This window comes from Lepus europaeus, chromosome 14 (assembly GCF_033115175.1).
Source record: "Lepus europaeus isolate LE1 chromosome 14, mLepTim1.pri, whole genome shotgun sequence".
Classification (NCBI taxonomy): Eukaryota; Metazoa; Chordata; class Mammalia; order Lagomorpha; family Leporidae; genus Lepus; species Lepus europaeus.
The window spans coordinates 2,223,790-2,245,046 of NC_084840.1; the positions used below are offsets into that span (position 1 = coordinate 2,223,790).

Below are 21,257 nucleotides of genomic sequence, written 5' to 3' on the forward strand. Positions count from 1 at the left end.
CGACATTATTTGTTACAGTGAAAAACCCTTAAAATGTGCATAAATCCCAAGAGAGTCATATTAATGCTGCATTCCGTGGCTGTAACTTTAAGAAGACAGCATGTGGATGAGGTACAGGCTGATTTGTGAGTTTGAAAAGCGGCCATCGGGGCGGGCACTGTGTTGCCGTGCTATGCTGCTGTCAGGGAGGAGCACAATCCAGAGCGCCTCCCCCACTTCTGACCCCACTTCCTGCTAATGTGCCCGCCGGGGGACGAGGGCCCGAGGACTGGGGCCCCTGCTAACGTGCCCGCCGGGGGACGAGGGCCCGAGGACTGGGGCCCCGCTAACGTGCCCGCCGGGGGACGAGGGCCCGAGGACTGTGGCCCCGCTAACGTGCCCGCCGGGGGACGAGGGCCCAAGGACTGGGGTCCCTGCTAACGTGCCCACCGGGGGACGAGGGCCCGAGGACTGGGGCCCCGCTAACGTGCCCGCCGGGGGACGAGGGCCCGAGGACTGGGGCCCCGCTAACGTGCCCGCCGGGGGACGAGGGCCCAAGGACTGGGGTCCCTGCTAACGTGCCCACCGGGGGACGAGGGCCCAAGGACTGGGGCCCCGCTAACGTGCCCGCCGGGAGACGAGGGCCCGAGGACTGGGGCCCCTGCTAACGTGCCCGCCAGGAGACGAGGGCCCGAGGACTGGGGTCCCTGCACCCACAGGGGAGAGCCTGGCGGAGTTCCTGGCTCCTGGGTTCAGCGTGGCCCAGCGCTGGCTGGTGTGAGCATATGGGGACGTGAACCTGCACGTGGCAGATATTCTCTCACTGTGTCTCTGTCACTCTGCCTTTCCAAACAGTCTTTTTAAAAATGGAATAAAAAATGACCAGTAACTTATAAAAGCATTTCTGTCTAGCAAGCAGAGTTAGAACGCTGACGCTAATACGACTGGGGATGCATGCACGTCTGACCACACACACGTCCCTGGGCAGCAGCAGTACTCCTAGGAGCACGAGAAAGGACTGGACGTGCTCTGTGGGAACAAGGCGCTCACAGCACCTCCACGCAGACTCAACTCGAATTCTACTAAATACATGTCTATATGTTATTTTTAAAAGCTTTGTTTCTAATTTTAATATGCTAAGAAAAAGTGATCAAGAAATTTAACTGGAGTAATAAGCAAGGAAATTCATATTAAAATATGGATCCATTTTTCCTCGTTAATATGGCAAAGGAATGACAATGTACAGCGCTGGCCGCGGTCTAACCACATGGCTCATGTCCTCTCCTAGGCACACAGCCTAAACAGAAGCCCCACCTGCAGCGCCAGCATCCCACACCACACAGGCTCTGGTTTGAGTCCCAGCTGCTCCACTTCCCATCCAGCTCCCTGCTGATGGCCTGGGAAAAGCGGCAGCAGATGCGCCACCTGCTTGGGCCCCTGCTACCCTTGTGGGAGACCCAGAAGAAGCTCCTCTTTGGCCCAGTCCTGGCCATTACAGCCATCACGGGAGTGAACCAGCAGGTGGAAGACCTCTCCCTCTGTCTCTCCCCTCTTTGTAACTCTAAGTTTCAAATAAATAAATAAATCTTTTTAAAAAAAGATGTCTCCAAGAATGTCCACAGGAGAATCATTTAAAATATTAAAAGTGGGAAATGTAACTCGAGATTTAATTATAGTCTGCTCCATGAAAAAGGGAAAAAGACGCACTAACTCGCCTCTGGACAGCTCTGCCTGCTTGGTGCTGTCCCTCAGGGAAGGACAGCGAGGACAGCCTGTCCACAGAGGGAGGGACAGCACTCGATGCTGGCCCACGGGTGCCGGCCCACGGGTCCGGAGAGAGAACACCGGAGGGTGTGGCTGCAACGGCAGTGAGTGTCGGGAAGCCGACTGGCAAACCATGACAGATTCCAGATGTTAGACACTCGGTACAACAGGGAGACTCAGAACTTCTGAGGGTAATGCGATAAAAGTTGTCTTCTAGTAATCCTAGTTTTCTTTCTCGGAACTGGAAAGGAGTGAATAAAAGCGGCACGTCCAGCAGTTTAGGAACAGAATGCTATCGGCCTCAAAAGCACAGCAGCAGTAAGAAAACAGAGCCGGGCCGGGCGATGCTGGTGGTGACTGGGCTGAGGCAGCAGGACCCTGAACAGCGGGGTGCACCAGGGGACACAGCGCTCTCCAACCTCCCTAGCTCTTTCTGGGTACTTCAGTCCCAAGATCTGACACTGACCCTGCAGCCACCCCCTCCACCTCTCAGCAGAGAAGAAACCCCAAGAGGAGGGGCCTTCATCACCACTTCTTCCCTGCCCCCCCCAAACACACACATCCTGCACCCAGTTCTCCTGGAGTCTGCTACAACACCTCCTGCTTTGGAGACCCTCCGGCACGTGAACTGCGGGGCACACCTTGGGCGGCTCCCACTGTCCCGCACACGGCACACCTGCCATCTGTCAGCCATGCAGCCACGGCTCCAGCTGCATTTGCTGCACAAACAACCTGTGCCCCCTCCCTTTCCAGGCTGGGCCTGCCCCTTCCTGCTGCAGCACCACCTAACCTGTTGACAAGGGCACACGGAATCCTCAGCGCATCTCACCCTGCATCACTCAAACATAAATTAACTGAAATGCTAATACACATTTGTTCTACGGCTTTGAAGCATTTCCCCCAGCCTCAGGCAGGTGAGGAACATGGTCTCCGATCACCAAATCCATGCGAGGGAAGAGGAGGAAGACGGCCGGAGTCTTCAGGCACTCACTCTGGGGTAAGGGAGGCCGCTGGTGGTATTGAAGGCCGGGAGAAGCTTGTAGCCCAGCTGCTTGGCCATCTGCAGGAGCTCGTCACTGTACCACTGCATGTGCTCGCCTTTCTCCTTCAGCATGATCGCCAGCGAGTGGCCCCCTAGCAGGCCCCTGTGGTCAGACAAAGCGTTATCTACAGCTCACAGACACCATCGGAACGTCTGGCGGTATTTTCTCGCCAACAGCTTTGCAAACGCGAGGGAAGACTACAGCAGAACCAGTTTTGTGTGTCACCCTGGCCCCTCGTTCTACGGCAAACCCCTGTGGCCACACAGGCTGCCAGCACAGGTGCCACATCCTAGAACACCCAGCACGGGGCATTCTTAACTTTGCTAAAAACAAAGAACATCCGAATAGCACAAATGTGATTAATTTTAACAAACTTTGAACTTACAGTTTTATTTTTATGACATCCTTAACTCTCAGTATAGCATTTTAGTTTTAATAAAATGTTCGATGTGTTAGGTGTTCCTACATTAGCAAACCCTGTGAAAAGCAGCATTAACCATTTCTTGCACTTAAGAAGACTCAAGGAGACCCAACAGGCCAGTCCACTGCAGTGGCTTTCAATGTGGTAAGCATGGGCTTCAGCAGAAGTCAGCTTGTGAAGAGCCCTGGCAGCTCTGCCAAGAGTTGGATCACTGGAAATGGACCTGCCCTGGAGTCGAAGGATGCCCAGGTCAGAGCCACAGATCTTATTGGCTCTAAGCTGAAAAGCCCTTCACTCAGCCCAACTTCCAAAGTGACCACCGCAGCTGAGGGTATGGTCAAGTAGGGTCAGCAACATTGCAGGCAGAACTGTAAATTTCTTGTTAGAGATGCCCCCTGCCTTTACCTGGCCAGCTCTCCTCCCAGGCCAGCCAAGTAATGTAAGTCAACAGAGTGCCTTCCCCTAGGAGGTTCACACCTCCCTTAGGATATACCCCATGTGAAGAGATAGATAGGTCTGGGCCTCTTAACTTACAAGGCCTAAAGCCCACCAGATTATTATCAAGCCCCTTCTATCAGGTTCTATTTGCCTCGCAATCAGAAAAATTACTTGTAGCTTAGACAGCACCTTTCTTAGCTCCTCTAATAATGACTCTGTCCTTTGTTCTAGGCCCTGTCTAGCATACTTGGGCCTCATTCCTTTGTAATCATAACCTCTACTCTACCACCAATGGCTCTACTCCCAACCTGTGTGTACTGATGGTCCTCTTCCCCACTTAATGCTGTATAATTGTTCAAACCTGGTAAATGCCACTCTTAGGATCATTGGTTACTATCCTCACTCTGTCTTTTATGACCTTGTCTAAATATGATCAGAGTCGGCAAACTTGGAAGGCTTCCATAGCCTTGGCAACTCATGACGACAGCCTAGGATGGTTACTGGCGCCATAAACTAGAGTGTCAATTTGTTGGGTCAACAACAAGAGCCACTGTGCACTTGCTCCTCATGTGGGATCTCTGTCCTTAATGTACTGTACATTTTGATTTAATGCTATAACTAGTACTCAAACAGTATGTTTCACTTTGTGTTTCTATGTGGGTGCAAACTGTTGAAATCTTTATACTAAATTGATCTTCTGTATATAAAGAGAATTGAAAATGAATCTTGATGTGAATGGAAGGGGAGAGGGAGCGGGAGAGGGGAGGGTTGTGGGTGGGAGGGAAGTTATGGGGGGGGAAGCCATTGTAATCCATAAGCTGTACACTGGAAATTTATATTCATTAAATAAAAGTTAAAAAAAAAAAAAAAAGAATGCTAAAAAAAAAAAAAAAGAAGACTCACTTTAACAAAAGCAAACAAGTTATAACACAAATTAACTATTGAATACAAAAGCTAATGATGCCGAAACTTGAGTTAATAAATCCTATACTTTCAGATTTCTTAACATCTCAAAAACATTCCACGTGGTTTCATGGAGAGACAATCCTATAAACTCAGTTTCGTCTGGCCTCTTCAGAGGTGCTTCGCTGAGCCACGCAGCTCCAGAACCCCGTGTCGTGAGCGAGGCGACAGGACTCGCTCTGGCTTCAGTCCACACGGACTCCAGAAGCCGGCTGTGATGACAATACAGCACCAGGTCACCCACAGCTCCCGCTGCCAACATGCCCCAGCCTGGATCTTCTCACCAGGCACCAGGTCACCCACAGCTCCGCTGCCATCATGCCCCAGCCTGGATCTTCTCACCTTCTTTGTCCCCACCAAGAAATGAGCAGCACACTCCAACCTCCTCTGTCATTGAAACGGCATCGGGATCCACTTACCCAAGAACTCTGATGTTCGTTTCGAAGACGGATACAACTACGTCATTATCTAAATTAACATCTCTTAAAACTTTTCTCACTGCATCTTCAAATTCTTTTGTTTTATTTAATACCTAGGAGAAGAAAATTATGAAATAAAGTTCTTTTCTACCAAATCAAGGGTGAATATCCTCAGAATGAGCAGCTAAAAGCGACTCTGTACTTAAAACCGCGGCCCCCACAAAACATCCCTTGCCTTAAGTACACATGCATAAGAATGGGGAACGTCCAAAGCTACAAAAAGCCAGATACCTAATGGTATCATACAGCATGCTGACACTCTCTTATTCTATTTTTGAAGATTTATTTATATGGAAGACAGAGTAAGGGAGAAACGGAGAGAGAGACCTTCCATCCACTGGTTCACTCCCTAAACGGCTGCCACAGCCAGGGCAGGGCCACGGGGAAGCCAGGAGCTGCACCTAGGTCTCCTCCGTGCACGCAGGGCCCCATTTCTTCGGCCATCATCCACTGCCTCCCAGCTGCAGCAGCAGGGAGCTGGATGGGAGCTGGTGTAGCAGACTCAAAGCAGCACGCTGCTACAGACGCCGGCATGGCCAGCAGCGGCTCCGCCTGCCGCGCCACAACACCAGGCCCCGTGTGCGCCTTTCAGAGCTCTGCAGCGTCATTAGGGCTGTTCCAAAATCTAGAACTGAGCTCTGGACGTCACGTGGCACCAGTGCAAAGCGCTGGAGCTCAGAGCATTTCAGATTTCTCCATCAGGGAAGCTCACGTGTAAAAGTCATGCAAATGCCCCGAAATCCAAAAGATTCAAAAATCTACCCAAGCATTCCGGGTAACGGGAATACTCAACTGTACACAACCTTTAACACAGAGCTCACGAGGTGACTCCACTGGGAGACCAAGCAGAAAACCATCCTGAACGGCTTCTGCCTAAGCAAATACTTTGCTCAGGGAGTGACCAGCTGACCCTGAACCCACACCTGCCAAGGACGTCCTTGCAGTACCCGAGGAGGGGGCACAAGGCAGGGGTCCAGAAGAGGCCCCGACGGACCTCTGCTGCCTCCACTCGCTGCCCTCTCGGCCTGTCCAGCCGTCTACAGAGCAGAAGCGTCTCATCTCAGAGCGCCGAGCTCTCAGACGAGCCCGGGCGCGTCCAGACCTGGCGGCGCGCGGTGGCACTCCTGTCACGTGAGGTGTCCTGACCCAACTCTGCAGCCCTGCAATGGGCCCCGTGAAGGGACCAGCATGTGGACCTCGACAGTTTTCCTCAACCTGACCATCTGACCTTCTGATAATGTTTTGCAGTAATCTTCATGGAGTATTTCCACTAAAAATTCAAATTTGGTATAAAACATTACATTAAGAGTATCTGCTGGGGCCAGCGCTGTGGCGTGGCGGTTAAAGCCACTGCCTGCAGTGCTAGCATCCCATGTGGGTGCCGGTTCAAGTCCCGGCTACTCCACTTCCGATCCAGCTCTCTGCTATGACCTGGGAAAGCAGTAGAAGATGGCCCAAGCCCTTGGGCCCCTGCACCCACGTGGGAGACCCGGAAGAAGCTCCTGGCTCCTGGCTTCAGATCGGCGTAGCTCCAGCTGTTGCGGCCATCTGGGGAGTGAACCAGTGGATGGAAGACCTCTCTCTCTCTTTCTCTGCCTCTCTGTAACTCTGCCTTCAAATAAATAAATAAATCTTTTTTTTTTTTAAAGAGTATCTTCCTGAAATACAAGAAGAAGTCAAATTTAGGGTAAGTCCTAAGTGAGCATCAGATGAAATGTGGTCTCACACGGCTCACTCTCCTTCTCAAGGTCACAGGCACACGGCCGGCCAGGCAGGGCACAGCTGTCCCGCTGCCCCCACACTGCTCTTCAGTGTCCCTTCATCTGTCCCCTCCTTCTCTGGGTCCGTCTCCTGGGAACGTCTCCCTGTTGAATGCATGGGCTGGAAGCTAGACTTCCTTCCAGGTTTAAAGGTCTGAACTGCCTGTCTAACTGAAAAACACCTTCCTTCACTTCTCTCCAAATGCAACAACAGCACACCACCATTTGTCCACCTCAACACCCCAGAAAAATCAAAGTGGCCGGAGACCTCCTTGTCCACAGTTCGCCAGAACATCCACTCCAACGGCTCCACCTCCTCGGCAGAAACACGAATCGGGTTTCACTCCTTGCCCCACTCCCTTTGTTTCCATTTTTTCCTACAGGTTTCACGGTATTACTGAATTTAAAGGTGAGCTCCCAGTTTTAGTGCTTTGTTCCATTACAGCCAAGAGAAAACAGAGGATGAAGCTCAGGACAGTGTACGTCTCAAGCAGGAGGTCAAGCCACTGCCTGTGATACCAGCGTCCGTATCAGAGCGCTGCTTCCAGATCCAGCTGCTAACTTCAGGGCCAGCTTCCTGCTAACGCCCTTGGGAAGGCTGCAGAGACTGACCCAAGTGCTTGGATCCCTGCCACCCACCTGGGAGACCACGAAGGAGTTCTGTCCAACCAGCTGGCTCCTGTCCAACCCAGTCCTGACTTTGGGACCAGATGGGGAGGGAACCAGAAGATGGAAGATCTTGTTCCTTCTCTTTGTTGCTCTTTCAAATAAATACTCAAGGCCCTCTGAAAACAGGGCCCAGAGAAGTCAAATCATTTGGCCAAGGTCACACCTATCAATTTCGCGAAATCACTTCTTGTACTCCCTGGGGTCAGCAGCCAGAACTCCAAGCTGGGCACCAGCAGGCAGCTCGTCAGGAACGTGGGCTCTGGATCCCCACCTTGGAGCCACTGCATCAGCATCCACATGTTAGCAAGGAAACCTGTGGAACACTCGAGCGTCCCCCACAGCGGCTCAGCACGTCAGCACGCAGCAGGTCACTGGGAGCTGCAGAGACCCCAGCGCACCTCTCTCCTGGAGTCCTGATGCTCTGGGACACGGTCAGGAAATCTGTGCTGCTACCAAGTTCCCAGGCAATGCTGGGGCTGCCAGGCCAGGCATCTTACCAGGAAGCCCCCGCCATGCTTTGTAACTGCTACAGCCTGCAGAGGGAGCCTTTATAATAACCGACGACAGACCTCTGAATGCAGGAGTTAGGAAGCCAGGAACTATTCTTTCTCCTTCATTTCCAGCATTTTAAAAACCACATACTGGGGCAGTGTTGTGGCGTAGTGGGTTAAGCCACCGCTGCTGCCTACAGTGCCAGCATCCCACATGGATGCCAGTTTGAGTCCCGGCTGCTCCACTTCTGATCCAGCTCTCTGCTAATGCACCTGGGACAGCAGCAGAGGATGGCCCAAGTCCTTGGGCCTCTGCACCTGCGTGGGAGACCAGGAAGAAGCTCCTGGCTCCTGGCTTCAGCCTGGCCCAGCCCCGGCTGTTGCAGTCATCTGAGGAGTGAACCAGCAGACAGATCTCTCTCTCTCTGTGTGTAACTTAACCTTTCAAATAAATAAAATCTTTTTATTTTTATTTTTTATTTTTTTTTTGCCAGGCAGAGTTAGACAGCGAGAGAGACAGAGACAGAGAGAAAGGTCTTCCTTCCGTTGGTTAACCCCCCAAATGGCTACTATGGCTGGCGCTACGCCAATCCAAAGCCAGGAGCCAGGTACTTCCTCCCGGTCTTCCGTGCAGGTGCAGGGAGCCAAGCACTTAGGCCATCCTCTGTTGCCCTTCCAGGCCATAGCAGAGAGCTGGACTGGAAGAGGAGCAACTGGGACTAGTACTCGGCACCCCAACTGGGACTAGAACCCAGGGTGCCAGCGCCGCAGGCAGAGGATTAGCCAAGTGAGCTAACATCGGCAGCCCCATCACAGTACAGGTTCACATCCCAGCCACTCCACTTCTGACCCTGTCTCCTGCTAATGCAGCTGGGAAGAAAGCCAACGTGGTCCAAGTTTGGGCCCTGCCACCCACGCTGGAGACCAGGATGGAGTTGCAGGGTTGAAGGCTCCTGGCTTCAGCCTGGCCCAGTCCTGGCTGTTGTGGCCATTTGAGAAGTGAAGCAGTGGATGGAAGATCTCTCTCTCTCTCTCTCTCTCTCTCTCTCCCCCCTTCTCCCTGCTCACTCTACCTTTTTACCTTTTTTTTTTTTAAAAGCTTATTTATTTCAAAGTCAGAGTTACACGGAGAAGGAGAGGCAGAAAGAGAAAGAGAGGTCTTCCATCTGCTGGTTCACTCCCCAGTTGGCCACAATGGCCAGAGCTGCGCCGATACGAAGCCAGGAGCTTCTTCCGGGTCTCACACACAGGTGCAGGGGCCCAAGGACTTGGGACACCTTCTACTTCTTTCCCAGGCCACAGCAGAGAGCTGGATTGGAAATGGAGCAGCCAGGACTCAAACCAGCACCCATGTGGGATGCCAGCATTGCAGGTGTCAGTTTTACTCGCTATGCCCCAGTGCCAGCCCCTCACTCTACTTTTCAAATAAATAAATGAATCATTTTAAAATAAATCACTAGGTCAGCACCGCAGCTCAATAGGCTAATCCTCCACCTGTGGCACCGGCACTCCGGGTTCTAGTCCCGGTTGGGGTGCCGGATTCTGTCCCGGTCGCTCCTCTTCCATTCTAGCTCTCTGCTGTGGCCAGGGAGGGCAGTGGAGGATGGCCCAAGTGCTTGGGCCCTGCACCCACATGGGAGACCAGGAGAAGCACCTGGCTCCTGGCTTCGGATCAGCGCGGTACGCCGGCCGCAGCGGCCATTGTGGGGTGAACCAACGGAAAAGGAAGACCTTTCTCTCTGTCTCTGTCTCTCTCTCACTGTCCACTCTGCCTGTCAAAAAAAAAATCACTAAGGAGTTAAGGAAAAAAAAAAAAAAAACACAGTTCCTCCCTCACTGATAACCTGTGTCTTCTGGGATATTCTGTGTATTTTTCTCTTCTCTTACTATATGCAGAAAACCTATGACCATTAAACCAAAACATAGGCATACACTATAATCTCTTTCTCAGTTGCTACAATATAGTGTGTATATGTCATTAATCTCTAAAAATGGTGCTGTGAATTTCAAACTGTGACTCAGGGTTAGGTCTGACACCCGGGCAGCATGGAGCCTGCTAGCTGACACACTGGTTGCGACAGCTGCCGTTACATCAGAGCCCTGGGTTCCACATCTGGTTCTCGTGCCTGACTCTGACTTCCTACTAATGCACACCATTGCTGGCTGCTGTTACAGCTCAAGTATGGGGCTCCCGCCACTCCTGCGGGAGGTCTGGATGAGTCCCTGCTCCCAGCTGCTGTGGGCATCTATGGAGTGAACTCTTTCTCTCTCTCTTTATGCTTCGCAAATACATGAATAAATAAATGATCTAAACACTCATGGTTTTCTCAGCCAGGGTTGCATTTTAAATCCAAAGAGAAGCTTCAGAAGAATAAACAATAATCCCCAGGCTCACTCCAGAATCACTTGGGTGGGTATTTTTTTTTTTTTAAACACTGCAGGTGATCTTCCCAAGCTGCGATTAGCAGTGGAAATCTCTGTTCTCAAAGAATTGCCCCTGTGAGAGGAGGAGGAGAAACAGCACACAAACAAAAACCTTGCCTGGCTGCAGAAGTGTGCTGCAACCTCGAAGGCTTTCTGCTCTATTTTGGATAAAGTAATGAGCCCTGTGCTGTTAACGATGAGAAATCACTCCTTCAGGAAAATCCGTGAGCAAGCCTGCTCTCGGGATGTCAGAGCGAAACCACAAGACACTGTCGTGAGAGATCATGACGCCTGGAACCCAACCTTTCTTCTCTGCCATCATGAACAGAGTTCAAGTGACTTTTGTACCACATGAGGTTGAAAAGGAAGGCCAGGAGGTGATCAGGTGGTGCTAAAAACCACTGCTGAGCTCTGACCTCGGAATCAGCCCTCAAGACACTGTCTGGCGGAAAAGCCCTGAGAGTATCTCAGGCATGGAAAGGCAAGACACTGTGGCAAAAAAATGACCTAAATGAAAGATCCCTGCGAGTGAGATCCCAGCAGAAAGAACGGGCCATCAAAGAAGGAGGTACCTCTCTCTGAAGGGAGGAGAGAACTTCCACTTTGACTATGGCCTTGTCTAAATAAGATCGGAGTTGGCGAACTCAAGAGGCTTCCATAGCCTTGGCAGCTCATGACAAGGGACTCGGGTGATCACTGATGTCATAAATAAGAGTGTCGATTGTTAAACCAACAACAGGAGTCACTGTGCACTTGCTCCCCATGTAGGACCTCTGTCCTTAATGAGCTATACTATGAGAATTAATGGTGAAACTTGTCTTCAAACTGTACTTTATACTTTGTGTGTCTGTGTGGGTGCATATTGTGGAAATCTTTACTTAACAGAGTTGGTCTTCTGTATATAAAGATAATTAAAAATGACTCTTAATGAAGAATGGGATGGGAGAGGGAGTAAGAGCTGGGACGGGCGTGCAGAGTGGGAGGGTGTGTGTAGGGGAAGAACCACTGTATTCCTTGAAGCTGTACCTATGAAATTTGCATTCATTAAATAAAAGCTTTCTTAAAAAAAAAAAAAAAAAAACACCACTACTGAGAAAAGTAAATTTTTGTTTACAGATACAGCAAGTGAAGATTCTAATTTAAGAATTTCAACATCATCGTACCAAATATTTATGGGAGGAGAATATCAATGGCATTTTCTAAAATTACTTTGTTTCAACAGCTTCAACCTCCTAGCCAAAGAAAACAGACCTTTCTACCAAGGCGCATCGCATAAGTCGAAATCTCAAAGTATCTGGGTATTTCCCCCATTCTACCTATACCACATGGCATCCTGACGCGCCAGTGTGAAAGACACCATTCTACCTAGTACCATGTGACATCCTGATGTGACAGTGTGAAAGACACCATTCTACCTAGTACCACGTGGCATCCTCACGCGCCAGTGTGAAAGACACCATTCTACCTATACCACGTGGCATCCTGACGCGCCAGTGTGAAAGACACCATTCTACCTAGTACCACGTGGCATCCTGACGTGACAGTGTGAAAGACACCATTCTACCTAGTACCACGTGGCATCCTGACGCGCCAGTGTGAAAGACACCATTCTACCTATACCACGTGACATCCTGACGTGACAGTGTGAAAGACACCATTCTACCTAGTACCACGTGACATCCTGACGCGCCAGTGTGAAAGACACCATTCTACCTAGTACCACGTGACATCCTGACGCGCCAGTGTGAAAGACACCATTCTACCTATACCACGTGACATCCTGACGCGCCAGTGTGAAAGACACCATTCTACCTATACCACGTGGCATCCTGACGCGCCAGTGTGAAAGACACCATTCTACCTATACCACGTGGCATCCTGACGTGCCAGTGTGAAAGACACCATTCTACCTAGTACCACGTGGCATCCTGACGTGACAGTGTGAAAGACACCATTCTACCTATACCACGTGGCATCCTGACGCGCCAGTGTGAAAGACACCATTCTACCTATACCACGTGGCATCCTGACGTGCCAGTGTGAAAGACACCATTCTACCTAGTACCACGTGGCATCCTGACGTGACAGTGTGAAAGACACCATTCTACCTATACCACGTGACATCCTGACGTGCCAGTGTGAAAGACACCATTCTACCTAGTACCACGTGGCATCCTGACGTGACAATGTGAAAGACACCATTCTACCTATACCACGTGGCATCCTGACGCGCCAGTGTGAAAGACACCATTCTACCTATACCACGTGACATCCTGACGCGCCAGTGTGAAAGACACCATTCTACCTATACCACGTGGCATCCTGACGCGCCAGTGTGAAAGACACCATTCTACCTATACCACGTGGCATCCTGACGTGCCAGTGTGAAAGACACCATTCTACCTATACCACGTGACATCCTGACGTGACAGTGTGAAAGACACCATTCTACCTAGTACCACGTGGCATCCTGACGTGACAGTGTGAAAGACACCATTCTACCTATACCACGTGGCATCCTGACGCGCCAGTGTGAAAGACACCATTCTACCTATACCACGTGGCATCCTGACGTGCCAGTGTGAAAGACACCATTCTACCTATACCACGTGGCATCCTGACGTGACAGTGTGAAAGACACCATTCTACCTAGTACCACGTGGCATCCTGACGCGCCAGTGTGAAAGACACCATTCTACCTAGTACCACGTGGCATCCTGACGTGACAGTGTGAAAGACACCATTCTACCTATACCACGTGACATCCTGACGCGCCAGTGTGAAAGACACCATTCTACCTAGTACCACGTGACATCCTGACGCGCCAGTGTGAAAGACACCATTCTACCTAGTACCACGTGGCATCCTGACGTGACAGTGTGAAAGACACCATTCTACCTATACCACGTGGCATCCTGACGCGCCAGTGTGAAAGACACCATTCTACCTATACCACGTGACATCCTGACGCGCCAGTGTGAAAGACACCATTCTACCTATACCACGTGACATCCTGACGCGCCAGTGTGAAAGACACCATTCTACCTATACCACGTGGCATCCTGACGCGCCAGTGTGAAAGACACCATTCTACCTATACCACGTGGCATCCTGACGTGCCAGTGTGAAAGACACCATTCTACCTATACCACGTGGCATCCTGACGTGACAGTGTGAAAGACACCATTCTACCTAGTACCACGTGGCATCCTGACGCGCCAGTGTGAAAGACACCATTCTACCTAGTACCACGTGGCATCCTGACGTGACAGTGTGAAAGACACCATTCTACCTATACCACGTGACATCCTGACGCGCCAGTGTGAAAGACACCATTCTACCTAGTACCACGTGGCATCCTGACGCGCCAGTGTGAAAGACACCATTCTACCTAGCACCACGTGGCATCCTGATGTGACAGTGTGAAAGACACCATTCTACCTATACCACGTGGCATCCTGACGCGCCAGTGTGAAAGACACCATTCTACCTAGTACCACGTGACATCCTGACGCGCCAGTGTGAAAGACACCATTCTACCTAGTACCACGTGGCATCCTGACGCGCCAGTGTGAAAGACACCATTCTACCTAGTACCACGTGACATCCTGACGTGACAGTGTGAAAGACACCATTCTACCTAGTACCATGTGGCATCCTGACGCGGCAGTGTGAAAGACACCATTCTACCTAGTACCACGTGGCATCCTGACGCGCCAGTGTGAAAGACACCATTCTACCTATACCATGTGGCATCCTGACGCGCCAGTGTGAAAGACACCATTCTACCTATACCACGTGGCATCCTGACACGCCAGTGTGAAAGACACCATTCTACCTATACCACGTGACATCCTGACGTGACAGTGTGAAAGACACCATTCTACCTAGTACCACGTGGCATCCTGACGTGACAGTGTGAAAGACACCATTCTACCTATACCACGTGGCATCCTGACGCGCCAGTGTGAAAGACACCATTCTACCTAGTACCACGTGGCATCCTGACGCGCCAGTGTGAAAGACACCATTCTACCTAGTACCACGTGGCATCTTAACACGACAGTGTGAAAGACACCATTCTACCTAGTACCACGTGGCATCCTGACGCGCCAGTGTGAAAGACACCATTCTACCTATACCACGTGGCATCCTGACGTGACAGTGTGAAAGACACCATTCTACCTATACCACGTGGCATCCTGACGCGCCAGTGTGAAAGACACCATTCTACCTAGTACCACGTGGCATCCTGACGCGCCAGTGTGAAAGACACCATTCTACCTATACCACGTGGCATCCTGACGCGCCAGTGTGAAAGACACCATTCTACCTATACCACGTGGCATCCTGACGTGCCAGTGTGAAAGACACCATTCTACCTATACCACGTGGCATCCTGACGCGCCAGTGTGAAAGACACCATTCTACCTATACCACGTGGCATCCTGACGTGACAGTGTGAAAGACACCATTCTACCTAGTACCACGTGGCATCCTGACGTGACAGTGTGAAAGACACCATTCTACCTAGTACCACGTGGCATCCTGACGTGACAGTGTGAAAGACACCATTCTACCTAGTACCACGTGGCATCCTGACGCGCCAGTGTGAAAGACACCATTCTACCTAGTACCACGTGGCATCCTGACGTGCCAGTGTGAAAGACACCATTCTACCTATACCACGTGGCATCCTGACGCGCCAGTGTGAAAGACACCATTCTACCTATACCACGTGGCATCCTGACGTGACAGTGTGAAAGACACCATTCTACCTAGTACCACGTGGCATCCTGACGTGACAGTGTGAAAGACACCATTCTACCTATACCACGTGGCATCCTGACGTGACAGTGTGAAAGACACCATTCTACCTAGTACCACGTGGCATCCTGACGCGCCAGTGTGAAAGACACCATTCTACCTAGTACCACGTGGCATCCTGACGCGCCAGTGTGAAAGACACCATTCTACCTATACCACGTGGCATCCTGACGCGCCAGTGTGAAAGACACCATTCTACCTATACCACGTGGCATCCTGACACGCCAGTGTGAAAGACACCATTCTACCTATACCACGTGACATCCTGACGTGACAGTGTGAAAGACACCATTCTACCTAGTACCACGTGGCATCCTGACGTGACAGTGTGAAAGACACCATTCTACCTATACCACGTGGCATCCTGACGCGCCAGTGTGAAAGACACCATTCTACCTAGTACCACGTGGCATCCTGACGTGACAGTGTGAAAGACACCATTCTACCTATACCACATGGCATCCTGACGCGCCAGTGTGAAAGACACCATTCTACCTATACCACGTGGCATCCTGACGCGCCAGTGTGAAAGACACCATTCTACCTATACCACGTGGCATCCTGACGTGACAGTGTGAAAGACACCATTCTACCTAGTACCACGTGGCATCCTGACGTGACAGTGTGAAAGACACCATTCTACCTTGTACCACGTGACATCCTGACGTGACAGTGTGAAAGACACCATTCTACCTAGTACCATGTGGCATCCTGACGCGCCAGTGTGAAAGACACCATTCTACCTAGTACCACGTGGCATCCTGACGCGCCAGTGTGAAAGACACCATTCTACCTATACCACGTGGCATCCTGACGCGCCAGTGTGAAAGACACCATTCTACCTATACCACGTGGCATCCTGACACGACAGTGTGAAAGACACCATTCTACCTATACCACGTGACATCCTGACGTGCCAGTGTGAAAGACACCATTCTACCTAGTACCACGTGGCATCCTGACGTGACAGTGTGAAAGACACCATTCTACCTATACCACGTGGCATCCTGACGCGCCAGTGTGAAAGACACCATTCTACCTAGTACCACGTGGCATCCTGACGTGACAGTGTGAAAGACACCATTCTACCTATACCACATGGCATCCTGACGCGCCAGTGTGAAAGACACCATTCTACCTAGTACCACGTGGCATCCTGACGCGCCAGTGTGAAAGACACCATTCTACCTAGTACCACGTGGCATCCTGACGTGACAGTGTGAAAGACACCATTCTACCTAGTACCACGTGGCATCCTGACGCGCCAGTGTGAAAGACACCATTCTACCTAGTACCACGTGGCATCCTGACGCGCCAGTGTGAAAGACACCATTCTACCTAGTACCACGTGACATCCTGACGCGCCAGTGTGAAAGACACCATTCTACCTATACCACGTGGCATCCTGACGCGCCAGTGTGAAAGACACCATTCTACCTATACCACGTGGCATCCTGACGTGACAGTGTGAAAGACACCATTCTACCTAGTACCACGTGGCATCCTGACGTGACAGTGTGAAAGACACCATTCTACCTATACCACGTGGCATCCTGACGTGACAGTGTGAAAGACACCATTCTACCTAGTACCACGTGGCATCCTGACGCGCCAGTGTGAAAGACACCATTCTACCTAGTACCACGTGGCATCCTGACGCGCCAGTGTGAAAGACACCATTCTACCTATACCACGTGGTATCCTGACGCGCCAGTGTGAAAGACACCATTCTACCTATACCACGTGGCATCCTGACGTGACAGTGTGAAAGACACCATTCTACCTAGTACCACGTGACATCCTGACGCGCCAGTGTGAAAGACACCATTCTACCTATACCACGTGGCATCCTGACACGACAGTGTGAAAGACACCATTCTACCTAGTACCACGTGGCATCCTGACGTGACAGTGTGAAAGACACCATTCTACCTAGTACCACGTGGCATCCTGACGTGACAGTGTGAAAGACACCATTCTACCTATACCACGTGGCATCCTGACGCGCCAGTGTGAAAGACACCATTCTACCTATACCACGTGGCATCCTGACGCGCCAGTGTGAAAGACACCATTCTACCTAGTACCACGTGGCATCCTGATGCGCCAGTGTGAAAGACACCATTCTACCTAGTACCACGTGGCATCCTGACGCGCCAGTGTGAAAGACACCATTCTACCTATACCACGTGGCATCCTGACGCGCCAGTGTGAAAGACACCATTCTACCTAGTACCACGTGGCATCCTGACGTGACAGTGTGAAAGACACCATTCTACCTAGTACCACGTGACATCCTGACGTGACAGTGTGAAAGACACCATTCTACCTATACCACGTGGCATCCTGACGTGACAGTGTGAAAGACACCATTCTACCTATACCACGTGGCATCCTGATGCGCCAGTGTGAAAGACACCATTCTACCTATACCACGTGGCATCCTGACGTGACAGTGTGAAAGACACCATTCTACCTAGTACCACGTGGCATCCTGACGCGCCAGTGTGAAAGATGCATTTAGAAGCGAAAATCAGAACACACTAAATCCAAAGGCTTCTACTTCGTGCTGTGTTACATTATATTCACAATACTTGCAAATCTGCATTATGACATTTACAAGACAGGAAAACCCAAGAAGAAGCGAACCTACCACGAGGGTGTCCAAGGAGTCAATCAGGGTCAGAGAAAACCTGAGGAGGAAGACAAGGAGACGGTCACGTGAGAATTCTACAGGTGGCTCCCAGGAAGGCAGGGCGGTCAACAACAAGCGGCTTCCTGACCCTGCAGGAGAGAAGCCGGCACGGCTTGTGCATCTCACTCTTCTCAAAGTAAATGACAACAGCAAATCCTCAACACCTTAGAATGTGTTCTGACTTATATGCATTTCTGAAGTTACCTAAAAGTGAGAGGATTTTAAAAGTGACATCCATTTTTACTACTTTTTCTCTAAGGAATAAACTAATGAATATTTTACAAAAAAAGATGCCAGAAACGAATAAAGCAGCTCAATGTGAAACTGAAAGCAGTCTTCAAACTGTGGCCAGTCCCCCGGAAACGCGCTTGGGAACGGCCTGAGAGGCTGATGTGGGTCCTCCGACAGCCCCACGCCTGTGGCAATACTCACTTTCCCAAGGCGTCATCAACGTCCCCTCGACTGGGCTCCTGGCCTCTAACCCGACCTCTGCAGGTCAAAGGCATGAGTTCGTCCGCTGGGTAGGCATGTTCCTGCAAGGACACTTCAGTAAGTAACCCCGGAAAATCAGACAAAACACACACTCTAAACCTACGACCTTTTCAGCTTAAACACACACAGACACACACACACATAGAAGCATACTCAGAAGTTGTACTATCTTCACAGTCTGTGGAATCTTTAAGAAATTTAAATCACAAATATAATCAATGTTAAAAAATACTAAATACTAAAAACGTTCTTTAGAAAATTCACCATCCCACCCCTCGGCCTCACTCCCTAGAGGTGACCACGTGAAGACTGGCACTTACTCCCCAGACCACTGAGCCACACGCACATGCCCCACTCTGAACTGTATTCACAGACGAGCACGTTAATCCGAAGTGTGTTCACTTAAGGCATGGCTTTCCCCGTGCTAGAATGTGGCAGGTGTACTTCATTCTCGTAACTCAAATGACAATCTAGCACTAGCTGCTAGCTGGCTTTTAACTTGAGTTATAGTGCAAAAAAGTTTTAACAACGTAGTTAAATCTGCCAGTGTCTTCCTCTATGGTTTCTGGATTGCAGGCATGCTCTAGTGGTCAAGACCCCAGTCAGATACCCACGTCCCACCACACAGTGCCCGAGTTCCACACTCACTCCAGCTCTGCTGATGCAGAGTGTGGTGGGCAGTGGCTATGGCTCCAGTAACCGGGCTCCTGCAAATCACATGGGAGACCTTGACGGAGCTCTCAGCCCAGCCCCAGCTGCTGCAGGCATCCGAGGAGATGGAAGCTGTTTATCCCTCTCTCAAATTAAAAAAAAAAAAATTAAAGAGACTAGCCTGAACATCTGAAAACAGTACTCCAATAATTAGATTATTTCCTCTACCTGGAACCTATTTTTACTTGTGATGTCAAAGAGGGATGTAACTATATTTGTCTTCCCCACCCCAAATAGTCAAGTGTCTAAACAGCACTTTTTAAAAAAATATTTTTGATTTTTTAACTTGAGAAGCAAAGAAACAAAGACAGAGAGCTCCTATCCAGTGATTCACTCCCCAAAGGCCCTCAAGGCCAGGGCTGGGCCAGGCCAAAGCCGGGAGCCAGGAACTCGCTCCAGGTCTCCCACATGCGGTAGCAGGGACCCAAGCAGTTGAGCCATCACCTGCTGTCTCCTAGGGTGCACGTCAGCAGGAGGCCAGCACTAGACCCAGGGACTCCAAGACAGGGCACAGGCATCTCAGCTACCAGGCCAAACCCCTGCCCTCCACAGCACCTTGGGACCCTCCTTCCTTGCCAAACCCCTGCCCTCCACAGCACCTTGGGACCCTCCTTCCTTCCCCACTGGCGCGGAAGCTCAGCTTTATCACTTCAAAGACTGCACACACACTGATCTCCACAGACCCACTCGCCTGGTTTTCCTCTTCATCATTCTACCTTCCTTTCTCAAGTTCCTTTCTGTATAACTTCTAAATTTCCTGGAAATTCAATTGACTTTTTTTTTTTTTTGGATTGATCGATAGATCTATCTATCTACCTATCTATCTGAAAGACAGAGTGACAGAGAAGTGGGGGGAGACCTTCCATCCACTGGTTCACTCCTCAAATGGCTGCAACTTCCAGGGCTGGTCCAGGCAAAAGCCAGGAGCTAGGAACTCCGTCCTGGTCTCCCACGTAAGTGGCAGGTGTCCAAGTACTTGGGCCATAAGCCACAGTCTTCCCAGGGAGCTGGATCACAAATGCAACACCTGGGCCTCAAACCAGTGCTCAGATATGGGGTGCTGGCACTGGAAGTGGCAGCTTCACCTGCTACGCAGGCCTGCCCCTGCCCCCACAATGGAATTTTAACTGGAAGAACCCAATCTGGGGAGAATCGATATCCTCACCAATTAGGTCTCCTGATGTAGAAATGCAGTGTTATCACCGTATTAATGCACACCTTCGCTACGAATTCAGCTTCGTGTATTACCACTCATTAACAGGTGCTCTCTAGTTTGGATCGCTGTGTAACACTGAACTGTCTAGATGGTACACAGAACACGCGGGAATGTTCCTTCCCCTTACCACAAACGACGAAATGCTGAATACAGCTCTAAAAAATTTAAATACACAGTTGAACTTGAGAACAAGAAATATTTAAGTGAAACTGCCAGGGAGGCGGTCAGCCTGTGGCCCACAGGGCTGCACAGGGCTCCTCAGGAGGGGACCGGACGGGCACGTTCCCACCTTCTGATCTGCTCAGCTTGGTACTGTCTTCGCCAAGGGACAGTCCCTCACAGATTCACGACTGTGGGACGACGTGAAGGTCAGACTCACCCTGTTAATGTGTGTCTCAGTTTTAGACAATATTATCAATTCCCTGCCAAGAACAATAGGATGAGACGTCCTTGTCCCTTTTCCCAGTGTGCGACTTCTGCCTGCTAGGTCACAGGTCACCGTAACCTGTCTTCTCTTTGCCTGGTCTCCTTCTGCAAAGCTTCCATTACTACAATTAAGTCAAATAAACACCCAACGTGGTTCCCATCTCAGCACCCAGAACACTGACTGTAAGTTCACAAACCACTCGTCACTCCAGATGCTCATCACGACCAGTGATCCACCGATCACTCGTGTGGCCTCCGTCAGTGCTGTGATGATCCTACACGACAACTTACAAACACGGATCACGTGCACACAGCAAGCGTGTCGTGTGTGGCCTCCGTCAGTGCTGTGATGATCCTACACGACAACTTACAAACACGGATCACGTGCACACAGCAAGCGTGTCGTGTGTGGCCTCCGTGTCAGTGCTGTGATGATCCTACACAGTTTACAAACATGGA

The 21,257-nt window shown here is 50.5% G+C and overlaps 1 protein-coding gene across 2 annotated transcripts in view; it reads right to left on the reverse strand.

Moving 5' to 3' along the window:
- Nucleotides 1–21,257, reverse strand: part of EDEM3 (ER degradation enhancing alpha-mannosidase like protein 3) — an 88,390-nt gene that overhangs the window by 49,464 nt on the left and 17,669 nt on the right. For both annotated transcript variants that reach the window (XM_062211496.1, XM_062211495.1), the window contains exons 3-6: nucleotides 18,386–18,486; nucleotides 17,912–17,951; nucleotides 5,028–5,140; nucleotides 2,735–2,888 (exon numbers count right to left, since the gene is read on the reverse strand). In XM_062211496.1, coding sequence (XP_062067480.1) covers nucleotides 2,735–2,888; nucleotides 5,028–5,140; nucleotides 17,912–17,951; nucleotides 18,386–18,486 — 408 coding nt within the window. The remainder of the gene's footprint in view (nucleotides 1–2,734; nucleotides 2,889–5,027; nucleotides 5,141–17,911; nucleotides 17,952–18,385; nucleotides 18,487–21,257) is intronic.